Source organism: Ctenopharyngodon idella, chromosome 4, assembly GCF_019924925.1.
Source record: "Ctenopharyngodon idella isolate HZGC_01 chromosome 4, HZGC01, whole genome shotgun sequence".
Classification (NCBI taxonomy): domain Eukaryota; kingdom Metazoa; phylum Chordata; class Actinopteri; order Cypriniformes; family Xenocyprididae; genus Ctenopharyngodon; species Ctenopharyngodon idella.
The window spans coordinates 17,661,793-17,685,868 of record NC_067223.1 but is presented as its reverse complement, the minus strand read 5'-3'; the positions used below and the strand labels follow the sequence as shown (position 1 = coordinate 17,685,868).

At 37.1% G+C, this 24,076-nt stretch overlaps 2 protein-coding genes across 6 annotated transcripts in view; both read right to left on the bottom strand.

The window, feature by feature from the left end:
• The window catches only part of LOC127510664 (gastrula zinc finger protein XlCGF8.2DB-like), a 186,206-nt gene that overhangs the window by 137,792 nt on the left and 24,338 nt on the right, over positions 1 to 24,076 (bottom strand). The gene's annotated exons all lie outside the window — the stretch shown is intronic.
• LOC127510698 (galectin-9-like) lies at positions 1,767 to 16,042 on the bottom strand. 2 transcript variants are annotated; one of them, XM_051890630.1, is made up of 9 exons: positions 15,944 to 16,042; positions 14,700 to 14,848; positions 12,419 to 12,507; positions 11,855 to 12,059; positions 11,554 to 11,673; positions 6,779 to 6,808; positions 6,526 to 6,617; positions 6,284 to 6,440; positions 1,767 to 2,389 (listed from the first exon to the last, which is right to left on the bottom strand). In XM_051890630.1, exons 2-9 carry the CDS (start codon positions 14,727 to 14,729, stop codon positions 2,243 to 2,245), a joined length of 870 nt encoding a protein of 289 aa, XP_051746590.1. In that variant the 5' UTR covers positions 14,730 to 14,848; positions 15,944 to 16,042; the 3' UTR covers positions 1,767 to 2,242. The 2 variants fall into 2 exon arrangements, with proteins under 2 accessions (XP_051746590.1, XP_051746591.1); XM_051890631.1 differs by lacking the exon at positions 15,944 to 16,042 and adding an exon at positions 15,518 to 15,671.

Below are 24,076 nucleotides of genomic sequence, written 5' to 3'. Positions count from 1 at the left end.
AGTTATAACCACGGACGCTACAGATAGGAATTCTAGGGTTAATGAGAGATAAATCATTAATGTGTTGGTTTTAATAAAGACAAGGAACTCTCATTTTACAGTAAAATGCAATGAACGTGCGTCACTCTTTTACTTTCATTTTCAGCTTATTTCAAGACCAAAAAGAGCAATGGGAGAGAGCGGCATCAGCACTAGTAATATAATTAGTCTCAGTATTTTTTATGAAGACAACAGGTTTCAGGATGCGCCGCTGAACATTTAAGTTAGCGCGTCAGCTTGCTGAAGAGATACTGAGCTACTCTAAGTGGTTTCTGAGTGGTTTCTTCAGGAGCGAATCCACTTCAGGCAGGTGTTGTTTTAGCTGGCATCAACTCTTCAGCTCTTCACTCTTTCATCTTCAATAAACTAAATGGCATAAACTGCTCCCTTAGAGCTGTAGGACTGAGAAATTCCCTTTATACACACTGGGCCTCATTCATGAAACGCGAGCAGAATGGATTTTTGTGTAAATCATTCGTAAAGCCGTTCTGACGTGAATTTTCGGATTCATAAAATTTTTTATATTTTATAAATGTTACTTGGTACAAGATAAATTTATATCTGCTGCCTACCACATGTAAATGGTGCGTAAAGCATTTGAATGTTCTGTTTTCTTGTAAGCAAACTGATGACACTGAATTTTTATGGACTATTTGTTTGCCCTGGTTTTCTTTTTTTTTTTGTTCGTTGTTGGTTTTTTTGTAGTGGACAGTTGAAAACTGCGCTTGTCACTGTCACTTTTTACCCAGCCGTCCAATCACAGTGGAGGAGGGGCAGGACAAATACTTTATCAACCAATCATTCTACTTGTACAACCATTAAACAACAATGGAGAAGTTAAAATTGCTGATTACTGCATTTTTATATTCAGGAATATTCTTCAAAAATGAGATACTACTAATACGTTACTGCCATGGATATTCCAAATCATAGCAACCAAACCGTCTCCACTGGAAAAACACAGCACCTCCAAAGCGTTCTCAGGCGCCACCAGCTGACTGTTTTCAGAAGAGCACCAGGCATTTTTTCAGCTGGCTAAAAACGCTTTGGTGGAAACATGGACGTTTAATATTCATTTTAGGCATATGGCCTATTAGTCTCTTTTGCATTTGTGCAATATAATGGAGTAAAACCTGAGAAAGATTTCACTAATTACGAATGATTAACTATCAAATCTGATGTTTATGAAACATTTGTGAATCCGGAGTCGAGTTTTCGAGAAGGTCAGTTTTAAGTACTATGAATTTACTCATATATTTACGAAAGTTTCATGAATGTGGCCCATTACAAAACTGACCTGTTTGATGTTATCATTGTGTGTCGCGTTAAGAGTGGCGTAGTTTAACTTTTGTAGTCGTCTGACAGAAATAAAGTCAATCTGGTTAGTAATGTGTAAAGCTGGTAATGCTGTTTGTGGAGTTGTTTAATCAGATCTTGAGAGATTTAATGTCTTCTTTTATCCTCAGTTGATTTCATATGGGGCTGTGGCTGGAAGACATAGTTCTTGTTTCTGTTCTTGTTATTTCTCTGTCTTTCAGTGATTCTGCTTGTTGACAGCAGGTGCTCATCACTAATGCTCAATCAGCACTCGATTAATCACTTCACATTGCATTTATTGCACACTTGATTGGTCTTGAAGGTCTGGCCTTGAATACATCGCTGTTTATTATGCCACTACATATTATCAGTGCAGGGGGGCAAGTAGATCAAGTAGTTCAAGTCAGATCAAGTAGATCAAGTCAGGGGTTTATTTATAACTGCTCTGACCACTAGAGGTTGGTCCAGAAAATTGTCAGGCCAACACTGTCCCCTGGTGGCCATGAGTATTTCTGTCAGGCTGTGGCTATATTATTTTTTTGACATTTGTTTACTTTATAAATTTGTGTTGATTGGATACAGTCAAAAATTGTCAACTAACAAAACAGGATTGTTAATATGTTTAACATCTCACAGGTAGGCCATTATTTGCTGTCTAAGTATTGTGTTTGTAGGTATTTTACTAGAAATAATTGCACAAATAGCACAAATAGGTTTGACACATCCATGCAGGGGTGTTTCCCAAAAGCATCATTAGCTAACTATAGTTGCAAATTCCATTTAACTCTATTGGTAACGACACTACTTGCGACCAAAGTTGCTTTTTGGAAACACACCCCAGAACAGTCTGTGTTTATTGGTGCCAGTTTTAAACATGTATTCCTTGTCAGGGCTGCACAAAGCTCAGCTGCACATCTCCAGTAACTTCTAAAACATCAATCTCCTCCAGTTTAGTGAAGCGATGTCTGTAAGTGTAATTTAGTCCACCATTGACATACACCTTGTAATGAGGATGACTGGTACAAATAGTGACCTGAAATGCACATACAGGATAAAGATGTTAAAACATTTGTCATCATGCCACAAAGAAAAAAGAGAGCAAACAAACTAAACCTTTAATAATCATGTGTGTGTTGATGTGGCTAATATGACACTGGCTACATTTACATGCACCCAAATAAAATAATTGGATTGACGGCTCAATCAGATTGAAAAACATTCATGTAAACACCTTAATCGATCCGATTGAGCTCGATCCGAACTAAATTTCGATCAGATTGGAAGGGGTGGTTTATTTCTTTTCTAATCCGATCCAACAGCAAAAAATTACCATGTTAACGCTTGAATCCGACCACTTTCTCAATTGTATTCAGAAGTCTCTGGGGCAATGCATAGCGCAATGTTGACAAGCATTACGCAGTGCGCATATTCACGTTCACGTCTTTAGTTGTAAATATGTATGCCTACAGGTAGTGGCGCTGTATCCCTTTGCCATAATATTGGAAATCTTTCCATTTTAAAACAAGAAGGGGAGTCAATGGATATCACACAAGAAGCAATGTGCAAACTGCGCAAGAGTTATGCCGGTGGAAAAGTCTCAACCTCGGTCAGTATTCACTACAGAAACTGAAAGTAAAAAGTAAAGAGCAACGGATTAACGGAGCATATTCTCTCAGAGACGAATTTCAACATAATATGCTGATAACACTATATAACCGTCTTAATTTATTCCATTATTTCTCTTGTGGCCATACATATAGGCTAGTGAAACAAATAAGAATAATAGTGTTTCGTATTAAACAGGTTGTTTTTTTAAAGTCGGTGCTTAAAGTAAAGCTGCGCTTAATTTTCATTGATGACTGCAGTGTTAGGAAATATTATACACTCTTAATAATTTTAATTATAGGCTAGGCCTATAATTCATTGTATAATAGACCTAAAAAAATGTTTAAAACATTTTCAAAGATAGCTAATAGCCTGATCTTTTATTATCCTCACAGCACAGTATAATATTAATTTAATAATAAAAGAAGCCGAACCTAATAGTTATAATAATAGACTAGAAGAATGCCCTACATTAATTGGAAATACCAAATCCTCTTAATATTGCCAAGATTTGATACTTTTGACAATGTCTCTGGCTATCGTTGATACATGATCATCGTCTGTTGACGCAACCCGGGTTACCGCAAGTGTGATTGATATGACATCACACACGCAGAGCGCGTGCGCAAACGTTTTAATCGTAATGTATATAAAACACATATAAACGGATATTTGAATCAGATTACAATGTTTAGAGTACACGTAAACAGATCTGCAGTCGGATTAAATTCATTCGAATTGACGAAAATTGGTGCATGTAAACGTAGCCACTGTGATGTTTAAACGATTTTCTCAGGGTGGAGCATGCACAGCAAAATCATCAATGTTAACCCTGTTCAGAGTACATATGGTATAACTTTACAGTGTGTTAAAGTAACACCAAGGCCTAGTCCACACGTACACAGATATTTTTATAAAGGGGTCCATTTTTAAAGGGGTCATGAACTGCATTGTTTTATTGTTTTATAATGTTTCCTGGGATGCACTTATAATGTTAGAATGCTTTTTACATCAAAAATCAACATACTTCAGAAATAAAAGGCATTTTTCCTACCCTGATTTTAGCCCTCTTATTTGAATGCTCTGTTTTAAGCCCGGGATACACTGCACAATCGTGGCGATTTTTGTGATCGTGGTTCTTAATTGGTGGTCCTATGTCGTACAGTGAGAGAGGTTCAAAGACGGCTGTTTTCCCGGACTTGTGACCAAAGATAGCCTACGATAATTTTTCTGACAGTGTCAGAAATTCAGCATGATCAAAGCACAGTGTTTGCTGCTACAACCTACGTCTACTGACCAGCCAATAAAAATGCGACATGAAATAAATGCGACATGGCGGTAAAACTTAAAACTGCTTACCTTAAGCTCTTTTCCCTTCTTCTTTTGCCACTTCCTTTTTTTCACCACACATAAAAACTACAACTGCCAATGTGTGATTCAACATGGTCTTTTTGTTTACCAATAGCGCATGCTGATGACATTTTATTCTTCTATAGAAACTTGCATCGTAGCCTATGAGTCAATAGGTGTCATCATCGTACAAGTCTACATGCATGTCGTACCCAAGTTTATTAGATCCATGTCACACAGTGTGATAAAGTAATGATCTTATAGGATTGCTAAAATCTTAGCTTTAAGGGGCGTGTCTGCTGTGAGACTTCAGTGTAAACGCCCACTGCTGTGATTGGCTAACATCTTTCCATTTGAAATATCTAAGTATTATTCTCTCGAAAACTTTTAGCACATTTTTAACATTACAGCTCTCAAGATTAACTAATCATGAAAAGTGTTGAATTACATTTATATCTATGGCATTAGAACATTGTAGCCAATCTCAGACATGTTGTTGAGCGCATGAAAGCAGTGATCTTGTCATTGCAACTCAATTTCTGCACACTAACGAATATTTTCATCGTAACTAACAGTGCAAACGCATTGCAACTAAAAGATTCGTTGAATAAAACTGGAGTTTTGGCACATGTCCAGAACTCAGTCAATGATAAACTCACGCTGTTTGATTGACAGCTCCAGCGATTGTAAAGGTGGTTTCTTTATATAATTTAATCACAGTTTAAATTATAGATTATTATGTTCATCCTACTAAAAGAAACAACATGAAGTTGACCGTAGTCACTGGTTTGATTTACTCTGATACATAAACAAAGAACATCTAACTGTACATTAATCATTACATATAAGATCAGGCATTAGAATGAACACGGTTACTATTAACAGGCTAACGTTGCAATGATGAAGTAGGTGTTGATTTCTTCTGTGGAGGCGGGATTTCACCTATAGACATGCACATTCCAGGATTAGTCGTTCGATGGGCCTGGTGTCAATAAAAGCTTTTATTGGACTAACAAGGAAGTTTTTAGTTTTGAACCTTACAGGATATTCTTATAGCACGATAACCTCTTATATATCAAAAGCTCAAGGGAAAGTTGATTTCTCAATTCATGACCCCTTTAAAAAAAATTGCTTCCACATGAAAATGCTATGAAGTGCTGTCAAGAGCATGCCAAACCAACAGGTGGTGATATAACCCTAAATGTAAAGCCATGTTGGCCAATCAGAAGCCTGGAAAAAAGGTTATTCCAACGTCACAAGGCAAAATCTCCAGTTTCACTGCAACCGGAGTTTCTAAAAATCTTCACCCTGGCAGTTTTCAAAAAAGTTTGGTTTCAGTGACTGGATACTGCATTTTTCACGTGGACGAGCGGCCAAACCACATAGAAAAAGCTGCGGTTTTGAAAATACCCATGTTTGTGTGAACAGGGCCTAAAGCAGTGTAGAATTTGATTAGACAATTAAACAATTAATTGAGTGCTGATTGAGCATTAGTGATGAACACCTGTTATTAACAAGCAGAATCACTGGAGGAAAGAGAAACACAACAAACTACAACTGACTTCCAGCCACAGCCTTGTTTGTGGAGTTGTTTAATCCCCCTCTGCTGAGATCTTAAGAGATTTAATGTCTTCTTTTGTTTCAGTTGATTTCATCTGAGGATATGGCTGGAAGTCAGTTGTAGCTCTTGTGTTTCTCTTGTTTCTCTTCTCTTCTGTGATTCTGCTTGTTAACAGCAGGTGTTCATCACTAATGCTCAATCATTACTCGATTGATCGCTTAATTAGGTAATTAACTGCAACACTACTTCTTTGTTACTTAAAGCAGTGTTAATTATAAACTAGGGATTTTGTTGAGTAGTGTGAATCAGTGCCATCTGTCTATACCCAGGTGTGTTCCCATATCTACTCAAGGAACAAGGGTTACATACAAAACCTAGATGATTGCTTTGGTTAAAGAATATCTGAAATACCTCAAAAAAGTTCCCTCTTTTAAATGGCATGTTACAAGGTCGTTCCTCCTCGCCCCATTTTCCGTCCTCACAGCTGTTGCACACAATCTCATTCTCATCAAAACGAGCACTGTAGTCAAATGCAATTCCAGTTTTGTGCCTTAGACTAAACCCCATTCTGTTGGAGCAAGAAAAGGAGAGGAAATTATATATTAAAACAGAATATGTATTATCTGCATCAGAGAGAAATGATGTTGTCAAACCTATCCGTTTGAGGATTAACGAATCCTTGGATGATGATGATGACTTGGTCAGGCTGTAGTCCACCGTGGATGATGCTTTTATATGGGATCATCTGATTGTGGGTCAAAGTAATGAAAGATTTTTATAATATACTGAAGATCAACTAAGAAGCATTTTGCAAGGATTTGAGCATTATATTCTCACTTTTTTGTTTAACTCAGAGCTATTGGATTTATGTAATTACTTGTCTACCAAACATTTAAAATAACTTACAAAAGATCCCAGAGGAGCAGCATGATGGGGCTATAAATGAAATGAAGATATGTATATTAAGAAGAATTCAGCTGTGAAATCAAAATAAAATTAAATAATAATTAATAACCCAGATAGCAAGCAACCATCGAAATAATGTTAAAAAAAATGTTAATGTGTCAATGTTACCATTGATTTTTTTTTTTTTGTTGAAATGTCATCATTTTTTTCAACATTAATTGCGGGTGCAAAAGTGATATTGATTCAATGCGGTTAACAAATCAAGTCAAGTCACCTTTATTTATATAGCGCTTTTTACAATGTAGATTGTGTCAAAACAGCTTTACAGTGGTAACAGGTAAATTATTTTGGCTACACAGCAGCTCTTAAAGACAATGGTGTCATTGACCAGCTTAAATAAATTCAGTATCGATTAATTCCTTTGTAAAAGTCAATAGTTATTAATTTAGTTAATTTGTCTACATATCAGCACTGGAGAAAACAGTGATGTCGTCCAGCTCAGTTCAGTTCGCATACAATGGTGTCAATGCAGGCAGATCAAAAATGTTGAATATCAGGTGTCCCCAACTAAGCAAGCCAAAGCGAACAGTGCATAATTATGATTTAGGCAGAATTACAGGTCATAAGTCCGATTTGGGATTGCAACAGTCAAAATATTTAATCTAGTTCCATCTAGTTGAAGATCGTATTCATCAGGCTGGTATGGGATGGTTTGTTGGGAATCTGTGCCACTGGATGTCGTGTTGGTGAGGCCTTCACAGGGGATGATCTAGTTGACACAATCTCTGCTGACAGAGTGTGTCTGCTTCCCAAACAGTGCTAGGAAGATTGTTCCATAGTTTAGGTGCCAAATAGGAGAAGGATCTACTGCCTGCAGTTGATTTTGATACTCTAGGTATTATCAACTGGCCAGAATTCTGAGATCGCAATTGACATGAAGGACTATAATGCATTAAGAGCTTGCTCAGGTACTGGGGAGCTAAACCATTTAGTGCTTTGTAAGTAATTAGCAATATTTTAAAATCTATATGATGTTTAATAGGGAGCCAATGCAGTGTTGACAGAACCGGGCTAATTTGGTCATACTTCCTGGTTTTACTAAGAACTCTAGCTGATGCATTTTGGACCAGCTGTAGTTTGTTTATCAAGCAAGCAGGGCAGCCACCCAGTAGAGCATGACAGTAATCTAGCCTTGAGGTCATGAACGCATTAACTAACTGTTCCGCATTTGTCACTGAGCGCATATGTTGTAGTTTAGATATATTTTTAAGAATGCGGTTTTACAAATGCTAGAAACATGGGTTTCAAATGAAATATTGGTATCAAAAAGCACACTCAGGTTCCTAAGTGACGACGAAGACTTAACAGAGCAGCCATCAAGTGTTAGACAGTTTTCTAGGTTATTACGTGGAGAAGTTTTTGGTCCAATAATTAGAATCTCTGTTTTTTTCTGAATTTAGTAGTAGGAAATTACTGGTCATCCAACTTTTTATATCAGCTATGCATACCATTAATTTTGTGAATTGGTAAGTTTCGTCAGGGCGCAAAGAAATATAGAGCCGAGTATCATCAGCATAACAGTGAAAATTAACGCCATGCTTCCTAATGATATCTCCTAAGGGTGGCATGTACAGAGTGAAAAGTAACGGTTCTAGTACTAAGCCTTGTGTGACTCCTTATTGAATTTGTGATCGATATGACATCTCTTCGTTTACTACTACAAACTGATAACGGTCAGATAAATACGATTTGAACCATGCCAATGCAATCCCACTAATGCCAACATAATTTTCGAGTCTGTTTAAAAGAATGTTGTGATCGATAGTGTCAAATGCACTAAGATCCAGTAACACTAATAGAGAGATACAACCACGATCTGATGATAAGAGCAAATCATTTGTAACTCTAATGAGAGCAGTCTCAGTACTATGGTACGGTGTAAATCCTGACTGGAAATCCTCACATATACCATTTCTTTCTAAAAAGGAACATAGTTGTGATGATACTGCCTTTTCTAGTATTTTTACAGAAAAGGTAGATTTGAGATCGGCCTGTAATTGACTAATTCTCTAGGATCAAGTTATGGTTTTTTTAATAAGAGGTTTAATAATAGCCAGCTTAAAAGTTTTCGGTACGTATCCTAGTGACAAAGATGAATTAACGATATTAAGAAGAGAATCTATGACCTTTGCAAGCATCTCTTTCAATGGCTTAGTAGGTATAGGGTCTAACATACATGTTGTTGATTTTGATGATTTAACCAGTTTAGACAAATCTTTCTCTCCTATAGCAGCGAATGAATGGAATTTTTCCTCAGGGATACTACAATGCACTCTCTAATATTATCAATCTTGCAAGTAAAGAAGTTCATAAAGTCATTACTGCTGTCCTGTTTGGAAACATCTGAAGTTGAAGCTTTATTTCTCGTTAATTTAGGGACTGTATCAAATAAATACCTAGGGTTGTGTTTTTTTTTCTTCTAAAAGATTTGAAAAATAAGTTGAACTAGCAGTTTTTAAGGCCTTTCTGTACGTAAAAATGTGTTCTTTCCACAAAATGCGAAAAACTTATAGTTTTGTTTTCTTCCAGCTGCGCTCCATTTTTCTGGCTGCTCTCTTAAGAGCCCGAGTATGCTTGTTGTACCACGGCGTTGGACTAATTTCCTTAATCTTCTTTAAGAGCGAAGGAGCAAATGAGTCTAATGTGCTGGAAAAGAGAGAGTCAATAGTTTCTGTAACATCAAGTTACACAAGACTAGATAATTATCTGAGATGTCATCGCTCTGCTGCAGAATTTCAGTGTGACAATATTAGATCTAAAGTATGATTATGACAATGAGTGGGTCCTGACACGTGTTGTCTAACTCCAATAGAGTTTAGAATGTCTGTAAATGCCAATCCCAATGCGTCTTTTTCATTATCTATATGGATAATAAAATCACCAACAATTAGGACTTTATCCGCAGCCAGTACTAACTCTGATAGAAAATCAGCAAATTCTTTGATAAAGTCTGTATGGTGCTATGGTGGCCTGTGTACAGTAGCCAGCAAAAATGTCAAATGGGATTTGTCGCTTACATTACATAACATTACATAAAGCACCATCACTTCGAAGGAATTATATTTGAAAGACTTTTGAGTGATACAGAAGATATTACTATAAATTACAGCAACACCTCCCCCTTTGCCTTTCCGATGCGGCTCATGTCGATAATAGTAACCTTGAGGCGTGGACTCATTTAAAGTAATGTAATCATCTGGTTTTAGCCAGGTTTCTGTTACCTCTTTAATGTTAATTTTAGTGATCTCCGACTGGCGAAGTCGGACATCGTTAGTGCTGACGTGAATAATAATCTTAGAGTATTTACGATTAGCATTAGCCAGCACTTTTAAATTTGCTTTGATGTCAGGTGCTCTGGCACCTGGCAAACATGACTATGGTGGCTGGTGTCTCTAGAATCGCCAATATCTAGGGCACTTTCAACAGGATTCTCAGTGGGTGCCTCACTGAGTGGGGAGAACCTCTTTGATGTTCTAATCGGAACGAAAGAGCGGTGTTTTGACTATGCCGTCTCACAGTCACCCAGTTGCCCTGCTGAGCGGGCTCTACAGCCACAACTGAACAATATACAGAGTTCACTAAACTAGTCACATCCAAAACAGTATCTAAAGCCCTTACATTCTTACTATCCTCGATTAAAGTTTGGATGCGTGTCTCTAATTCTGAGATTTTCTCTGTGAGGCTGACTATCTCCCTGCATTTATCACATGTGTAAATCTCACTGCTGACAGAGAAAGCTATACTAAGCATATGACAAGCAGTGCAAGAAACAATAAAAGGAGAGGATGACATGACTTACCGTGTTTGTAGACTGATCCGACTTACCAGAGTTGTTTGATGGACTCGTAGAAAAAGAAGCGCGAGAAAAAATGGCGGCAGGCATGGATAACAAGTTAACAGACTAGCAAAATGCTAACGCGTTGTGATATCGATTTAGATTAAAAGATTAAAAGCTAGCGATGTCAAATTAATGTGATAGGCAATATTAGACAATATCAGATATATGGTGATGATAATATAAAAAACAAGGAATGATAGTAAGAGATTCAAAACAAAGCTATATGTAGCTACGGACGCAAACCACTGAGCAGCGAGGCAGACAGGAGCAGGACACATTAACGTTGACACAATAACATTGATTTAACATTATTTGATAGTTGCTTACTATTTGAAAATATATATTTAATATATAATGTGTTTTAATGTTAGGTGTGATTAATTACAGAAACCTGTGATATAATTTTTTTCAATCAACAGCCTTACAGTATACACAATAAAAACTATGTAGAATATACACATTGATTCAGTATAGAAATTAGCAAAGTGAACATTAATGTACTGGTAAAGGACTGAGTTCACGTGATTGTACAATATTCTAATGGCCTGCAAGAAACTGTCTCTGAGTTTACTAGTCCATGCTTTAACACTACAGTACATCACTTACTATGAATGTCCTGAAAGAAAAGAAGTTCAGGACATTTATACTGAGTGATGATTGTTTAAATCATTTATCGCTTAATGTGTGTATCTTGTATTTTGATGAATTACATCTTCCCTTACCATATCCATTCTTTACTGTATGTGATACAGTGTGCATACTGTATAGGGCTGTTAACCGGCTGCTAATGCAGCCCAGTTTCCACAAGATCAGTTAAAGATTGTTAAAATATGATTAATTGTGGTAAAATTGTAAAGAGCATTTTTTTTTTTCTCACTGCAAGATGCTGGAGGGCAACTAAATTCAGTTCCACCATTCCACCAATACAGATGTTGTCCACATTTTGGAACGGCATACGGTGCTTGTACTCCGAGAAGGGTTTCCCATTGGCACTTATCTGGAAAAAGACAAAAACATTGTCATTCTTCTGCTACAATTAAAAAAAAAAGATGTCATACACCTGTCATTAAAAAAAGATGTCATATACCTGTCATTTTATTGCCCTGTTCACTTTATTGCTAAAACAAAGTTTGATACTTTTTACAGATAGAAAAGAAGAACTTAAGCAGAGTGAAAACCTTGTATGAATCCTGGGTGATGAGGATCTGCAAAGCAAATTTCAGGCCTCTCGGGAAGGGAGTTTCGGACTTGTGTTCTTCATAGCCCCAGGTGCCTTTCTGACAGGTGTTGTGAACTACGTATCCACAGTCAGTCCAGAACCACTTATAGCGAGGGTTAACGTGCAGTACGACATCAGAATTATGCTTCAGATTCACATGGAATCTAAAGAAGACAAAATAAAGAAAGGAAAACAACAGCTGTAATGTGTCAAATGCAACAAAATATAGTATTTAAAGGAATAGTCCAAAAAAAAAAAAAAAAAACTCGTCAGATCATTCTAACTCTGCATTACTTTCTTCTGTGGACCACAAAATAAATGTACTTCATATTTCAAAATCATATTTTATGTTCCTTTTATGTTCCATATTCTTAAAATATGAAAAAGTTAGAGGATGTCTTTTGCTGGTTTGATTTGATTAAAAACAATAGCAAACACAAGAAAAAGAAAAACACCTTTTTTGTATCTATGGTTGTGGTGAAATACACATTCATATTAGTTTACATAACAGACTGTTACTCACCTGTCTGCATCTGGCAAAACACGTCCACATACAGTGATAATCATTCCTTCCAGCAATCCTTTCTTGATCTGAGTACTGAATGGGACACTCTGTGGGAATGGATTTCATACCAGACATCTCATAAAATGAGTGCTTGTTTATCTTTATTCTTGCATTTGTTTACAGTCATTTTATTTTGTCATTATTAAAAAAATTATAACAATACCACAAATTTTTTTTTATCACTTAATTATCTAATTATCTTGTATGTGGACTAAGCAGTGTTCATTTAACACTGAGGATTTTGCTCTGTGTTTAAAACCTTTATGAATCTTTTGTTTCTAATCAGTGGTTTGGAATGTGCATCAAAAACACAAAGTTATGTGATTTCAGCAAACGAAATTTCAGCTGCTCTGCGCAGGTATATAATGAGCAGCAGATCCATTGCATCTTTAGCTTTTCGCTGAGGAGGTGAGCCGACCATGCAGCGGGGTACAGCGATTGTGGTGACGGGACGGACGTCTCCGTTCCCTCCTTCAGGGAACGAGGGTTACCTTTGTAACCGAGGTCGTTCCCACTCAGTAGGTCACGTTCGACATACGTTGGACAGACTGATGAATAGGAATCCCTACCAAAGCGCCACAGCCGCTGCCCCCTTCCAGTGCTCTTTGCAAGCCTCCTGCAGCCCCTTGCCTAAAAGGATGGTGGGAAAGGGCTAACACAGAGAGTGTCGATCACTGCTGTTCCGCACAACCCACTCAGTGAGACTATTGGATAACACTGGGAAAGCGTGCCCATTCACTGGGAAAGGAATGCTGTGCCTCTCTGTGTCTCTGACCGGTTAAGTTTAGAACACAGGAGGAGACTGGCTCAACACGAAGGCTGTAGAGTCTAGTGAATGTGTTAGGTGTCGCCTAGCCCACAGCTCTACAAATATCTGTTAACGAGGCGCCACGAGCCAGCGCCCAAGAGGATGCAACACCTCTTGTAGAGCGAGCATGCAACCTGAATGGGCATCCACTATCCAGTGGGCCATCCTCTGCTTGGAGACAGCCTTTGCCTTCTGCTGGCCTCTATAACAGACAAAGAGCTGGTCTGAGGTCCTGAGGTTTTGAGTTCTGTCAATATACAGTCACAGAGCATAGACTGGACAGAGCAAAGCCAGGGCTGGGTCTGCCTCCTCCAGGGGCAACGCTTGCAGGCTCACTACCTGGTCCCTGAAGGGAGTGGTAGGAACCTTGGGCACATAGCCAGGCTGGGGTCTCAGTACCACGTGGCCATCCCCCGGCCGAACTCTAGGCACGATTCGTCGAAATGCCTGCAGGTCCCCTACCCTCTTGATAGAGGCCAATGCAACCAACGGCAAAGTCTTCAAAGACAGAATCTTTAAGTCTGCTGACTGCAAAGGGCTCAAAGGGAGCATTCTGAAGTGCTCAAAGCACCAGAAAAAGGTCCCAAGAGGGTATGGAGGGAGATCGAGGAGGATTTAACCGCCTCGCCCCCCAAAGAAACCTGACAACCAGGTCGTGCTTCCCAACAGACTTGCCATCTACCAGGTCGTGCTTCTGACTCCAAAGGATGAGATGGAGGGTGAGTCACAACATGCGACAGGAGCGTAGACCACCTTGACGGTTGATGTACGCAACGGTCGCAGTGTTGTCCGTACGGACCAGCGCGTGCTTGCCCTGTAATGGCCTCTTCAGGCGGTTCAGTGCAAGATGTACTGCTAGCAACTCGAGACAGTTGATGTGCCAGTGCAGTTGGGGGCCCGTCCACACCCCTGACACTTCATGCCTGTTGTACGTGGCACCCTAACCGATGGCAGAGACATCTGTGAACACCACAGCATGCCAGGAGACCTGCTCTAGGAGCACTCCTGCCCAAAGAAACAAGGGGTCCGACCACAGGCTGAAGGCTTGGTGGCACTCCGGAAAATTACAAAACTTTTGATCTATTACAGTTTTTCCACTGTATATAGTAAGGAAAACTTCTGTTAACCAATAAACAGATTTTACTATAGCATTTTTACAGTCTTTTACTGTTAAAATTACAAACACACTGTCGATTATTGTAGAGTTTCACACCAGAAAAGGGATGAATCCTTATGGCCAATTTATATTTTGGATATTGATTCCTGATCTGAGAAATATAACATTTTACGTTATACAGCATGGAGAAAAGAATAGTGTTATATCAAATACATTTTGTTAAAAATGTAACATCACATTTGTTTCGCAATGGAATATTAGTTTATGTCCAAAGTCTGACAAGGCTTCTTGATAAATAAAAATCGGTCACTTACTGGATTGAAAACTGGTGGAAGCCGATTCATTTTGCCTGATCTTAAAGTGTATCTTCAGTCTTGTTTTTAAGGGTGAACAACACTTACAAAATGTCCAGTATCTATGGAGTTTTGCCTTCCCTGATGACCACACAATTCATGGTCTGCAACTGTGGGAATTGTGCAGGGAAATGTGATGAGTATCGTTAGCTGTCCAACTGCATTCCAATGCATTTGCTGCAAACAGCCACCACCCATCAGATAAATATGAATTAAACAAGGTCAGAAGGTTCAAAGACCATATATTATAAAAAAGTTTATTTTTTTAGCATCAGCCTTGTGTTTCCATAGATGTTGTTTTTTCCTTGAGAAAAAACAATACATATGTAAAATACATACATACATAACAGTTAATATAGAGCTGATCTTTTGTTGTTGGTGGTGGTGGTTTAGTTATCATTGTTATCATTGAAAAGGCATTTGAACAGACAAAAAATGCAAACCAAAAACATATTCTGGCAGTAACATATTCAGAAATCATGTTCATGGATTAGGTAATGTATTAAAGTTTTATTACTATTAAATTCTAACATTTATTTAACACATGTTATTTTATTTCTTTTTAACTGCAAGTAAGGTGTTAAATGCTAAATTACGTCTCGTACAGGCCAATATCTAAAGAAATGTTAACAGCATGATGATATAAAGCTGTACATTTCTCATCTATGTCCATCTATTTCTACTTATACCAATGACAGAAGAAGATAAGTTATTAAATAAGGGTTTAATAACAGTATTGGGTTATGGTTATGTAGCCCTCTCTCTCTCCGCGCGCTTACTGGTCTCCAACACCACCGCTGCTACTCTGCGCTGTGTTGTGTATGATCGTGGGAGGTGGTAGAGGAAGGGGACGGGGACGCGGACACAGAGGGGTTCGGGATTGTGGCTTGACCGTTTATTCCACAGCACGGGATCTATAGCGTTGATAACATGAACTCAAGTTTTAAACTATTAAAGTACATTTCAATGCACATGCAATTCAATAGCAAGCTCTCGCTGCTTATATTATAATAGACAGCTTTGTATTAGCCACCACACATTAATCACATTTAAAAGAAAGAACAAAACATTTTAACTTTCCATATTACTCTGCATTTAGGTCTTTAGCAGTTTAAAACACAAAATATCTGAATAAACTAAACTGTAGTGTGATAACAACAAAGATATTTTTCATTGCAACTTCCACTATCGTTAACATGGCTTACCTATAGCGTTGATAACATGAACTGAAGAAAAGTATCAACACAACGGTACATCAAGAGGCTCAAACCATGCTAAAGGCACTTGAATCTGCCTTATCACAACAGTGGTATATCGACATCTTGTGGACAACACAATACACTGCCTTACAGTTACACTCAAACTGGTTACAAAATAGATATGAAATGATAAAACATGTACAATTAATTGTACACAAAATGATACCTGAGAGAGAATGAGAAAAAAACGGATTTACAGGAAAGGATATCAAGGGTGTGCCTGTTTTTCCTCACTGTGCTTTTGTTCATGTCTGAGCAAAACAACATCAACAAAAGAACAGAAACTCTATATTATTATCTATATTAAAGTACAACATAGTTCACAACACAGTACTAACCAGTGTCTGTACATACTGCAATGGGATATTTATTTATATATGTATATACATGTATTGTGTATTTAAAGGGAAACTTGTAATGCACTCATAATTCTTTCTGGTTTTTTTTGTAGTATTTTTAAAAGCTTTCTTTTAAAAGGAAGTAACTGTTACAGTGATTTTTTTTTTTTTTTTTTTCAAATTTAGCTAAATTTCAAATATATATAAAGTATTTAAGCAGCATCTGCAGTTTAATAAATACAAGTGAAGTCGAGGCCCAACACTTTTTCTGTCTTTGTATGAACAACTTACAAGTTTGAGTAAAACTTGCTTGAGAAATTTAAGGCAATCAGTTTCCACAATGTAAAAAAGCTTGTTAGGTAGACTCTTTTGAATGAGTTCAATTTACTTAAATCTTTAAGTTGACTGAACTAAGTACTCAACTTGTAAAACTGTTACCAAGATCGACCGATAGAGATCGACCGATATATCGATTTACTGATGTTTTCCCTGATTTTAAAGCATTTTACCATAATCGGATATCGGTTTTGTAATATCGGACTTACCAATACACGCCACCATCTTGTGGGTGTTTTGAGAATTGCGCGCAGGATCGCCAATACAGTGCATCTGAGGGGAGACGAGACAACGGCATGCACAGGTAAAGTATACTTACCTGCTTTGCTGTAATTAGTAAACTTTATTTAACATAACATCCATTAATGCACAAATTAGATGTGTTACATAAATGCCTGAAATGTAGCTAGTTTATGCAGCTTGTCTCTAAGAAATAGAGACAAGGTCACAGAGTCACGTAAGATAATCCGTCAAATCTTGTCCCAATAAAGATGTAACTTTGCATGAATTAAATAATACAGCCATGAATGAGCACATGTTGGAAATAAAAGCGCTGAATTTAATTCTCTCTCTGTTATCTATGCTCATCATTAGTCTCGTGAAGTCGTCTGCATTTTGCTGTTCACTCAGCGGGTTGATGCTCAGGAAATGCTCCTCCAGCACGGCCACTGCATGTAACTTTTAACAAGATTTACTTGTTTAAAACACTATAATTATATAAACATTTACTATATAACCATTAATTTGCTAATAAACATCCAAGTAAATGCAACTCTATGGAAATGAATTATTTATTATCTCCACGAGCGATCACAGTTTGAGTATAGTTCTGTGTAAATGCATAGATAAACAGCACTTTGTCAGCAGATATTTCATAATCTAGAATGACAAAAACATTATTAATAATTCTGATATAACATACCAGTTGAAAAATGCAATAAAATACAATGTTTTGTTTGTTATATTCCAATATTCCAGACAATATTATTCAGTTTTTTAACATTATCAAGCAAATTATTCTTTACTCTTTAGCCTATTAAACAGCTTATAAATCTACTAAAACTGTAGTTTAAAATGAAGTATTACATTTCTGCAAAGTTGATATGAATTGTAAACACTGCTTGATATACGTATATGGTCTCACAAGAGTAAAAGTAATTAAAGTAGATTTACTAGCGATTAAACATTATTGAAGCTGATGATAACAGGCAGAATCACTAAAAGAAAAGTACTGCAAATAAAAGATGACATTAAATATCTCAAATTTCATCATTTTTTCTTTATTTTATTATAAAGAGAAACAAACAATGCAACATGGCATTGATTTTTCTAAGATCTTTAACACTGATGTCAAAATTCAGTGTGCAAAATTAAAAAGAAAAAATAACCCTGACCCTTTTTGTATTTGCAGAGTCGTACTGTTTGTTCCTTTAAAACGGGATCTGCTGGTAAATAACAACTAAGTATAACTAGTTAAATATTTGAAAATTATTGGTGCCATGTCTGCATGTCGTCACCTTGGAATTATAAGGTTCTATCTGTGTTCTGAGCAGTTTTGAAATATTGAGCTTCAAAGTTTTTGCATTCCATATAGCAAAAATTATATGGGGAACAAGTTTCTTTCAAACGTGAAAATGACAGGGACCCTAAATGTATTCTAAATAATATTTACAATAACAAATTCCTCTCAGATTTGTAAATGGGGATTTTTGGAAAAGCTCAAATGCAGATACAACCTTCTAATTCTAAAAAAAAAAAAAAAAAAAAAAACTCTTCGTTTGGAATTATAAGATTCTATCTGCCAAAAAAATTAATTGAAGCAATAATTTTCAAGAAACACAAACAGTTTACTTATAATTTGTTTTAAAACATAAAATTAGTGTTGTAACAATGTGTTGACATGTATGAGAAAGTTACATTTAATGATTATGACATTTATAACAGCAAGAAAACAGATAATGCTTCAGCAAACGTGTTTAACAAAGTTTAATAAACATTTAAAAATGTTTCACTGACATTATATAATTAAAAATAATTCACATTTAAAATATTTAAATGACTTAAACTATGCAACAACTCAGTTTTTACCAACAATGTAAAATTTAACATTTCATCTCACTTAATGTAGTATACACTTTAGTCCAGTGTGCCATAGCAAAGAGCTTTATAGCTACATAGTACATTCAGCTCAGTGCAAGTACACAGGATGGATCAAGGTTAAAACATAACCTAATAATACATAGCTTTCCCTCGTATGACAATGACGTGACTGGAATAAAGCAAATAGACTACAAAACTTGACCTATCCTCTTAATAGCGCTGCTGGCTAACGTTAGCGTGGTGTCTAACTGAAAATAACTCCTCAGCAATCGTTACAGAAAAACACACAAAAAGACTGTAATTCCCTGGAATTTGGGCTGCTGCCATAGCAGCCCTAAGATATTCAATTGTTTATCAGAAGCGCTTTGCTAGATCCTTCTAAATGTCTATAAACTCCTTCATTCTCCATCTTCTAGATGATTTTTAGTGATTGATTTTCCCAACTCTTCTCCTCCATCATTGTATTTCCAAACAAAAAGAATTTTTTTTCCAAACTCAATGTTCCCCTCTCAGAAGAAAAAAAAATTTGGCCCTTCCACCTCTCTCGAATTCTTAGGCATAATTTTAGATAGCAAATGTGATGAAATTTTTATATTAATCATATCTAACATTTCTTTTTCTTGTAGAATTAATATTTACATGCATTTGAAACCTAAATGTCCCCAAATATTGGGCCAAAGTCAGAGTGTGTTGGAATCATGTCCAAATATAAGAAAAGGGGAAATGAAACTTAGGAACAGCTAGACAACTATCTAAATATAATAGCCTCATGATATTGAGTAACAAATTAAGTAATTAACACATGATTTGGGCAGATCTTGCTTTATCTAGTAACAGAAGGGTTTGATATATGAAGAACCAATCATATTGTAGAATGCTTTGCTATGCTCCTATCCTATATAAACTGTTGTATTCTTTTTGTCGGTGGGATTCTCCGTGATTGATACGAGCCGTGATCCTCCGGCCGTGATTAAAGCATATTCTAAGGCATAGTCTGGAGTCTGTCTGGTTATTGCTGTGCAGCAAATTAGGGAAAACTAGAGACCATATTCCCAAGTGATAGTGTTCAAAAGGGTCAAGATGTTAACCGACTCAGCCGACGTTGACTGGAGACGCGCTAGAGTATAATTTGTTAATGAAACGTCGACAGTAGACATTTCGGGACATCGACTGGGGACGACTCAGGTAAACTTAAGTCAGGTGCATATAAGAAAATCTACCGCACAATGTTAAGCAAGCGTCTCTCCTATCAGAAAAGCTGGATCGCATTAGGTAAATTGTGTTCTCGTTTTAATCTACTTCTATCTCTAAACGAGACCTATTGTATCTCTTAGGACACCTCAATTTTGCTATGCGTATCATTCCCCAGGGTCACGCTTTCATTTCTAGACTCCTAGACCTAGGAGTGCCTAATCTCCAAGACAGGTTTGGCAGCATTTTTGGGGATATGTGGTTCGCTGATTCATGGCCCTTAGAAATGCTTAATCTGTCGGGGGAAATAAAATCAACTGCTTTATTCAAAATTTATCCCATTGTCTCTTTTCTGTGCTGCTTTTGGCTTTTCGCCTTCTCCAATAAATATAGACATTGTATGCGCATTTATAGTCTACTGTTTTGAATCTCACAAGCTTCATCCTCATTCCGTTAAAGCTTCACTAGCAGGTAATTCAGTTTCACCTCTGCTGTAGGGAGTTAAATCATCCCGCCTTTTGCCTCCTCCTCCATGGTCTCCAGAAGCCTTCACCTGGATCTAAAGATAAACACCTTCCTCTCACTTTTCCTCTTCCACACAAACTGCTGCACCATCTTAGACTCAGGGTTTTTGGCTCTTACACAGATTTATTATTAGAAACTGTTTTTCTCACTACCTTCTATGGTTTTCTGAGATGCTGGGAATTTACATGTAAATCTCACTCTTTTGATTCTTCAAACGATCTCACTGTATCCGACAAAATTATAGATAACCATCATTTTACTTTAAATCTTAAGCATTCTAAGACTGACCAATTTCATAAAGGATCTTCTATTATTTCATTATTTCACAATTTCATTAAGGATCTATCATTATATCACAGATTAATCTTTTTTCTGCCATTTTTCATCTATGTTCCAATTCGTGGAAACCTGAAAGCCGCGCTAAGTCAAGCTCTCTTTCATGCTTTCCTATGCTTGAACGGACAAATTCATACAAAATTATGTCAAAAAATGCCCGTCTCGGTGAGTATCCTAGTAAACATAGTCGGTTATGTCTTCAGTTGAAAAAGAAAATGCATAATCCGTGCGTGGATTCGCTCTTAAAGTGACAGCATCCTAATAATCCTGCTGTTGTGCTGTCTGCGTTTTCAACGTTAACCAAACAGCAAAGGAAAAAAATCACTCACTGCTCATGTTAATCTTGAATATCTGTAGAGTAGTATTGCATCCTTTATATCTCTGAAAAGTCTTTAGTTTTATCATATTTATAAAAGACAAATACGCTGTAATTTCGGGAGGAATACGCCCATCTAATCTTCCAATTAATACCAAGGTATAAAACCAGCATCTTACCTCTTCCTGTTGTTAGTTCTTTCGGCATCCCTCCTCCTCCCCTTCTCCTTTTTGTACAATTTTGCCTGTTATAGGGGGCAATTGGAGCTTGAGTAGAATATCCTCTCCAAACCCCCCATAGCAGACAGCAAGCCAAATCCGTTTACCACTTATGCTAAGATTATATGGGCACACAAACTCGTGAAATGTATTTAAACACACACAATTAAACCATCGCATTATCACTGGATAACTGTTGATTCACTATACGTTTGTGTTGTCTACATTATGTGCACTTAGGCCGATTGCCAGCAAAACAGACATGTTATGCAGTTTTACTTACCGCCTGCGTTTCCAACTCATGACCGGATCTTTTATCACTGGGACCGCTCCATCTTTCAGTTTCAAACGATCTGTAAATCCAGCGTCGAACCAGGCCTTGTTTATAAAATCATAGGTGCCGATCCTGTGGGTGCTCGAGGGCTCAAGCAGCCATGGAAAAACACGAGATATTCTCCATTCATTTTAACCAATAAAAAAATTATTGCAGCTTTCAGACACAACTTTATCCTTATTTTGATAGTTAATTTGAAGTGGTTTCTATGGTTATTTTAATGACAAATGTCGAGAGCGCATCAATATAATGCGTGAGCACAAACCTCAGCTATCTCGTTTAGAGATTACATGCGCACGCTCAAACTAACGCCAGACTTCCATGACATCTTTGGTGACATTGTTGATTTTGTGGTCTGACAAATCTTTCTCAAACAAGTCCTGTGCAGCGTTGATGGGCGTGCTCTTGCTCTCTCGCTCTGGTTGATGTGTGCACACGCTCTTATGGGAGAAGTGTCCATACAAGTAATTCCACACTTTGACGTCATACAGGGCCATACTTGAAAAAAACTTTCTGAAACTTTTACGAACCCTGAACCAGCTCGTTTTTTGAAACTTTGACCATGTTTGCATGAGAATCTAACTCTTTAACCCTTTAAGACCGAATGGAGCGCCCGCGCTCCCATTTGCTTGTCTCTCTTTAAGAGCCTATAAAAACTGAACCCATATAGGTAGCACAAAAATTCTTTTTGCTTACAAAACCAGAGACTTTACTCGTTCAGATGAAGCCTCCCACATGCTCCTGTTGTGTTGTTTTCACCCTCTAATGAGTCTGAGTATTATGCATTTACAACAAAAACAGCACAGCCGCTAACTGAATATAAATATGTAGACTTCACATGCTCATAACTTCATGAAAAATGCAGAAATCATAGAAAATGGCACATCATTATTTAAAGCAAGATTCTCACGATTAAAATGAACCCAAAATCAACATAATATATTGCGTTGATCACAAGATATTACTCACGGAATGATGTAACATACTTGGCTAAAAACATGTCTCTCATCTTTCCAGTATGCAGTGTGTATCCAGTGTTCCCTGAACCATCCATGTTCGTTTTCCAACGTGGAATAACACAAAATAGATATCATTTTAAAGCTTAGAAACTCAGCTTTTTAATGCACCTAATCATCAATAACACTTTATTCAACTATACTTCATGCTATTGAACCAGATGCAGCTCACATACAGGAGAGCATCACCAAAAAATAATTTTTCTCCGATCTTATTGCCTTCCTGAGTTATTCCATGTCAAATAAAAAAAAAGTTGTGTTATGAGTTATGAGTCTTTAATTTTGTGTATGTCGCTCAGAAAAAAAAAAACTCTAAAAAAGCCTTCAGGTCTTAAAGGGTTAACAGTGTAAATAAGTCAGAATGCATGAAATAGCATTAGACATCCCCTTTAAAAAAGGATATGAATACTATGCAGTGTTATTTATTTGATTAGACTACTTTATTAAATTCTGTTCCTGAAAACTACTGTTAAACAGTGCTTTTCAGGCAGGTCTATTTCATTTGTATGTTTGTTGTATTATATTTATTTGTGCTATTGCTTGTAATTTGATTATTTTGTTCTTATTTTATTACTGACTGTCTACTTGTCTTTAAAAATGTAGGCTATTAAAATTATATTAGTTAAGCAAGTAGTTTTAGCCATAGTATCAAAATTGGAATAGAGGATTGTGAATTTTCACTAGTATCTAAAATGTTGGTGTCATAACTGCCTGTTTTTGTTTCTTGGCTGGTAAACATTAGTTTTGGCCAGTAAAGTTTTTTAAGTCACCGGCCATTGGCAGGTGTGGCAAAAAGTTAGTTTTAGGCCCTGCACATACCCATTTACACCTGGTCTTTTAATCCGTCTCTTTTGTCCACTTTATCCACTTTTTTTCATATCTTTCGACCTAATGCACAAAATAAGCTCGCACAATTTACATATGAACGTCCCCAGAGACGTTGGAAAACATACTGAGAGCATCAGCTTTCGTTTCTGCTCTTACAGCTGCAAAACCGAACATGGTGAGTGCATGTTAGAAGTCAGGAATGGTGAGAGAACATTGTGCTTGGAACGTTTTTTGTCTTCAAACCAAATTTGGGTCTTCAGCCGACAAAGTTTAAATGCCATCTGACTAGCGCGCTTTCCATAATGTTTACCCATTAGGTCAGTAGACGGAGAGTAGGCAGTCTTTTGCGTTGTTCGAACATTCGACCACATGAGCGTTTACACTACGAGAGCAATCCGGGCGAATGTGTTTCTGACTACCTCTGGAAATGGTTGAGAGTTTACAAGCTCAAAAGGTTCAACACCCCGTTAACACCTGTATTTAGTGTCATCCACTTGTGATCCATTCAACTAAAACACATCTTAATACCAGGTTGAAACAG

What these genes read in the sequence shown, in the direction of transcription:
- LOC127510698 (XM_051890630.1), bottom strand. Translation starts at nt 14,729, where the DNA reads ATGAATCGGCTTCCACCAGTTTTCAATCCA. An exon ending in TTGCCCTCCAGCATCTTGCA is followed by an intron (nt 6,809 to 11,553) that starts GTGAGAAAAAAA and finishes TTTCATTTATAG; the next exon opens with CCCCATCATGCTGCTCCTCT. An exon ending in GTTAATCCTCAAACGGATAG is followed by an intron (nt 6,441 to 6,525) that starts GTTTGACAACAT and finishes TTGCTCCAACAG; the next exon opens with AATGGGGTTTAGTCTAAGGC.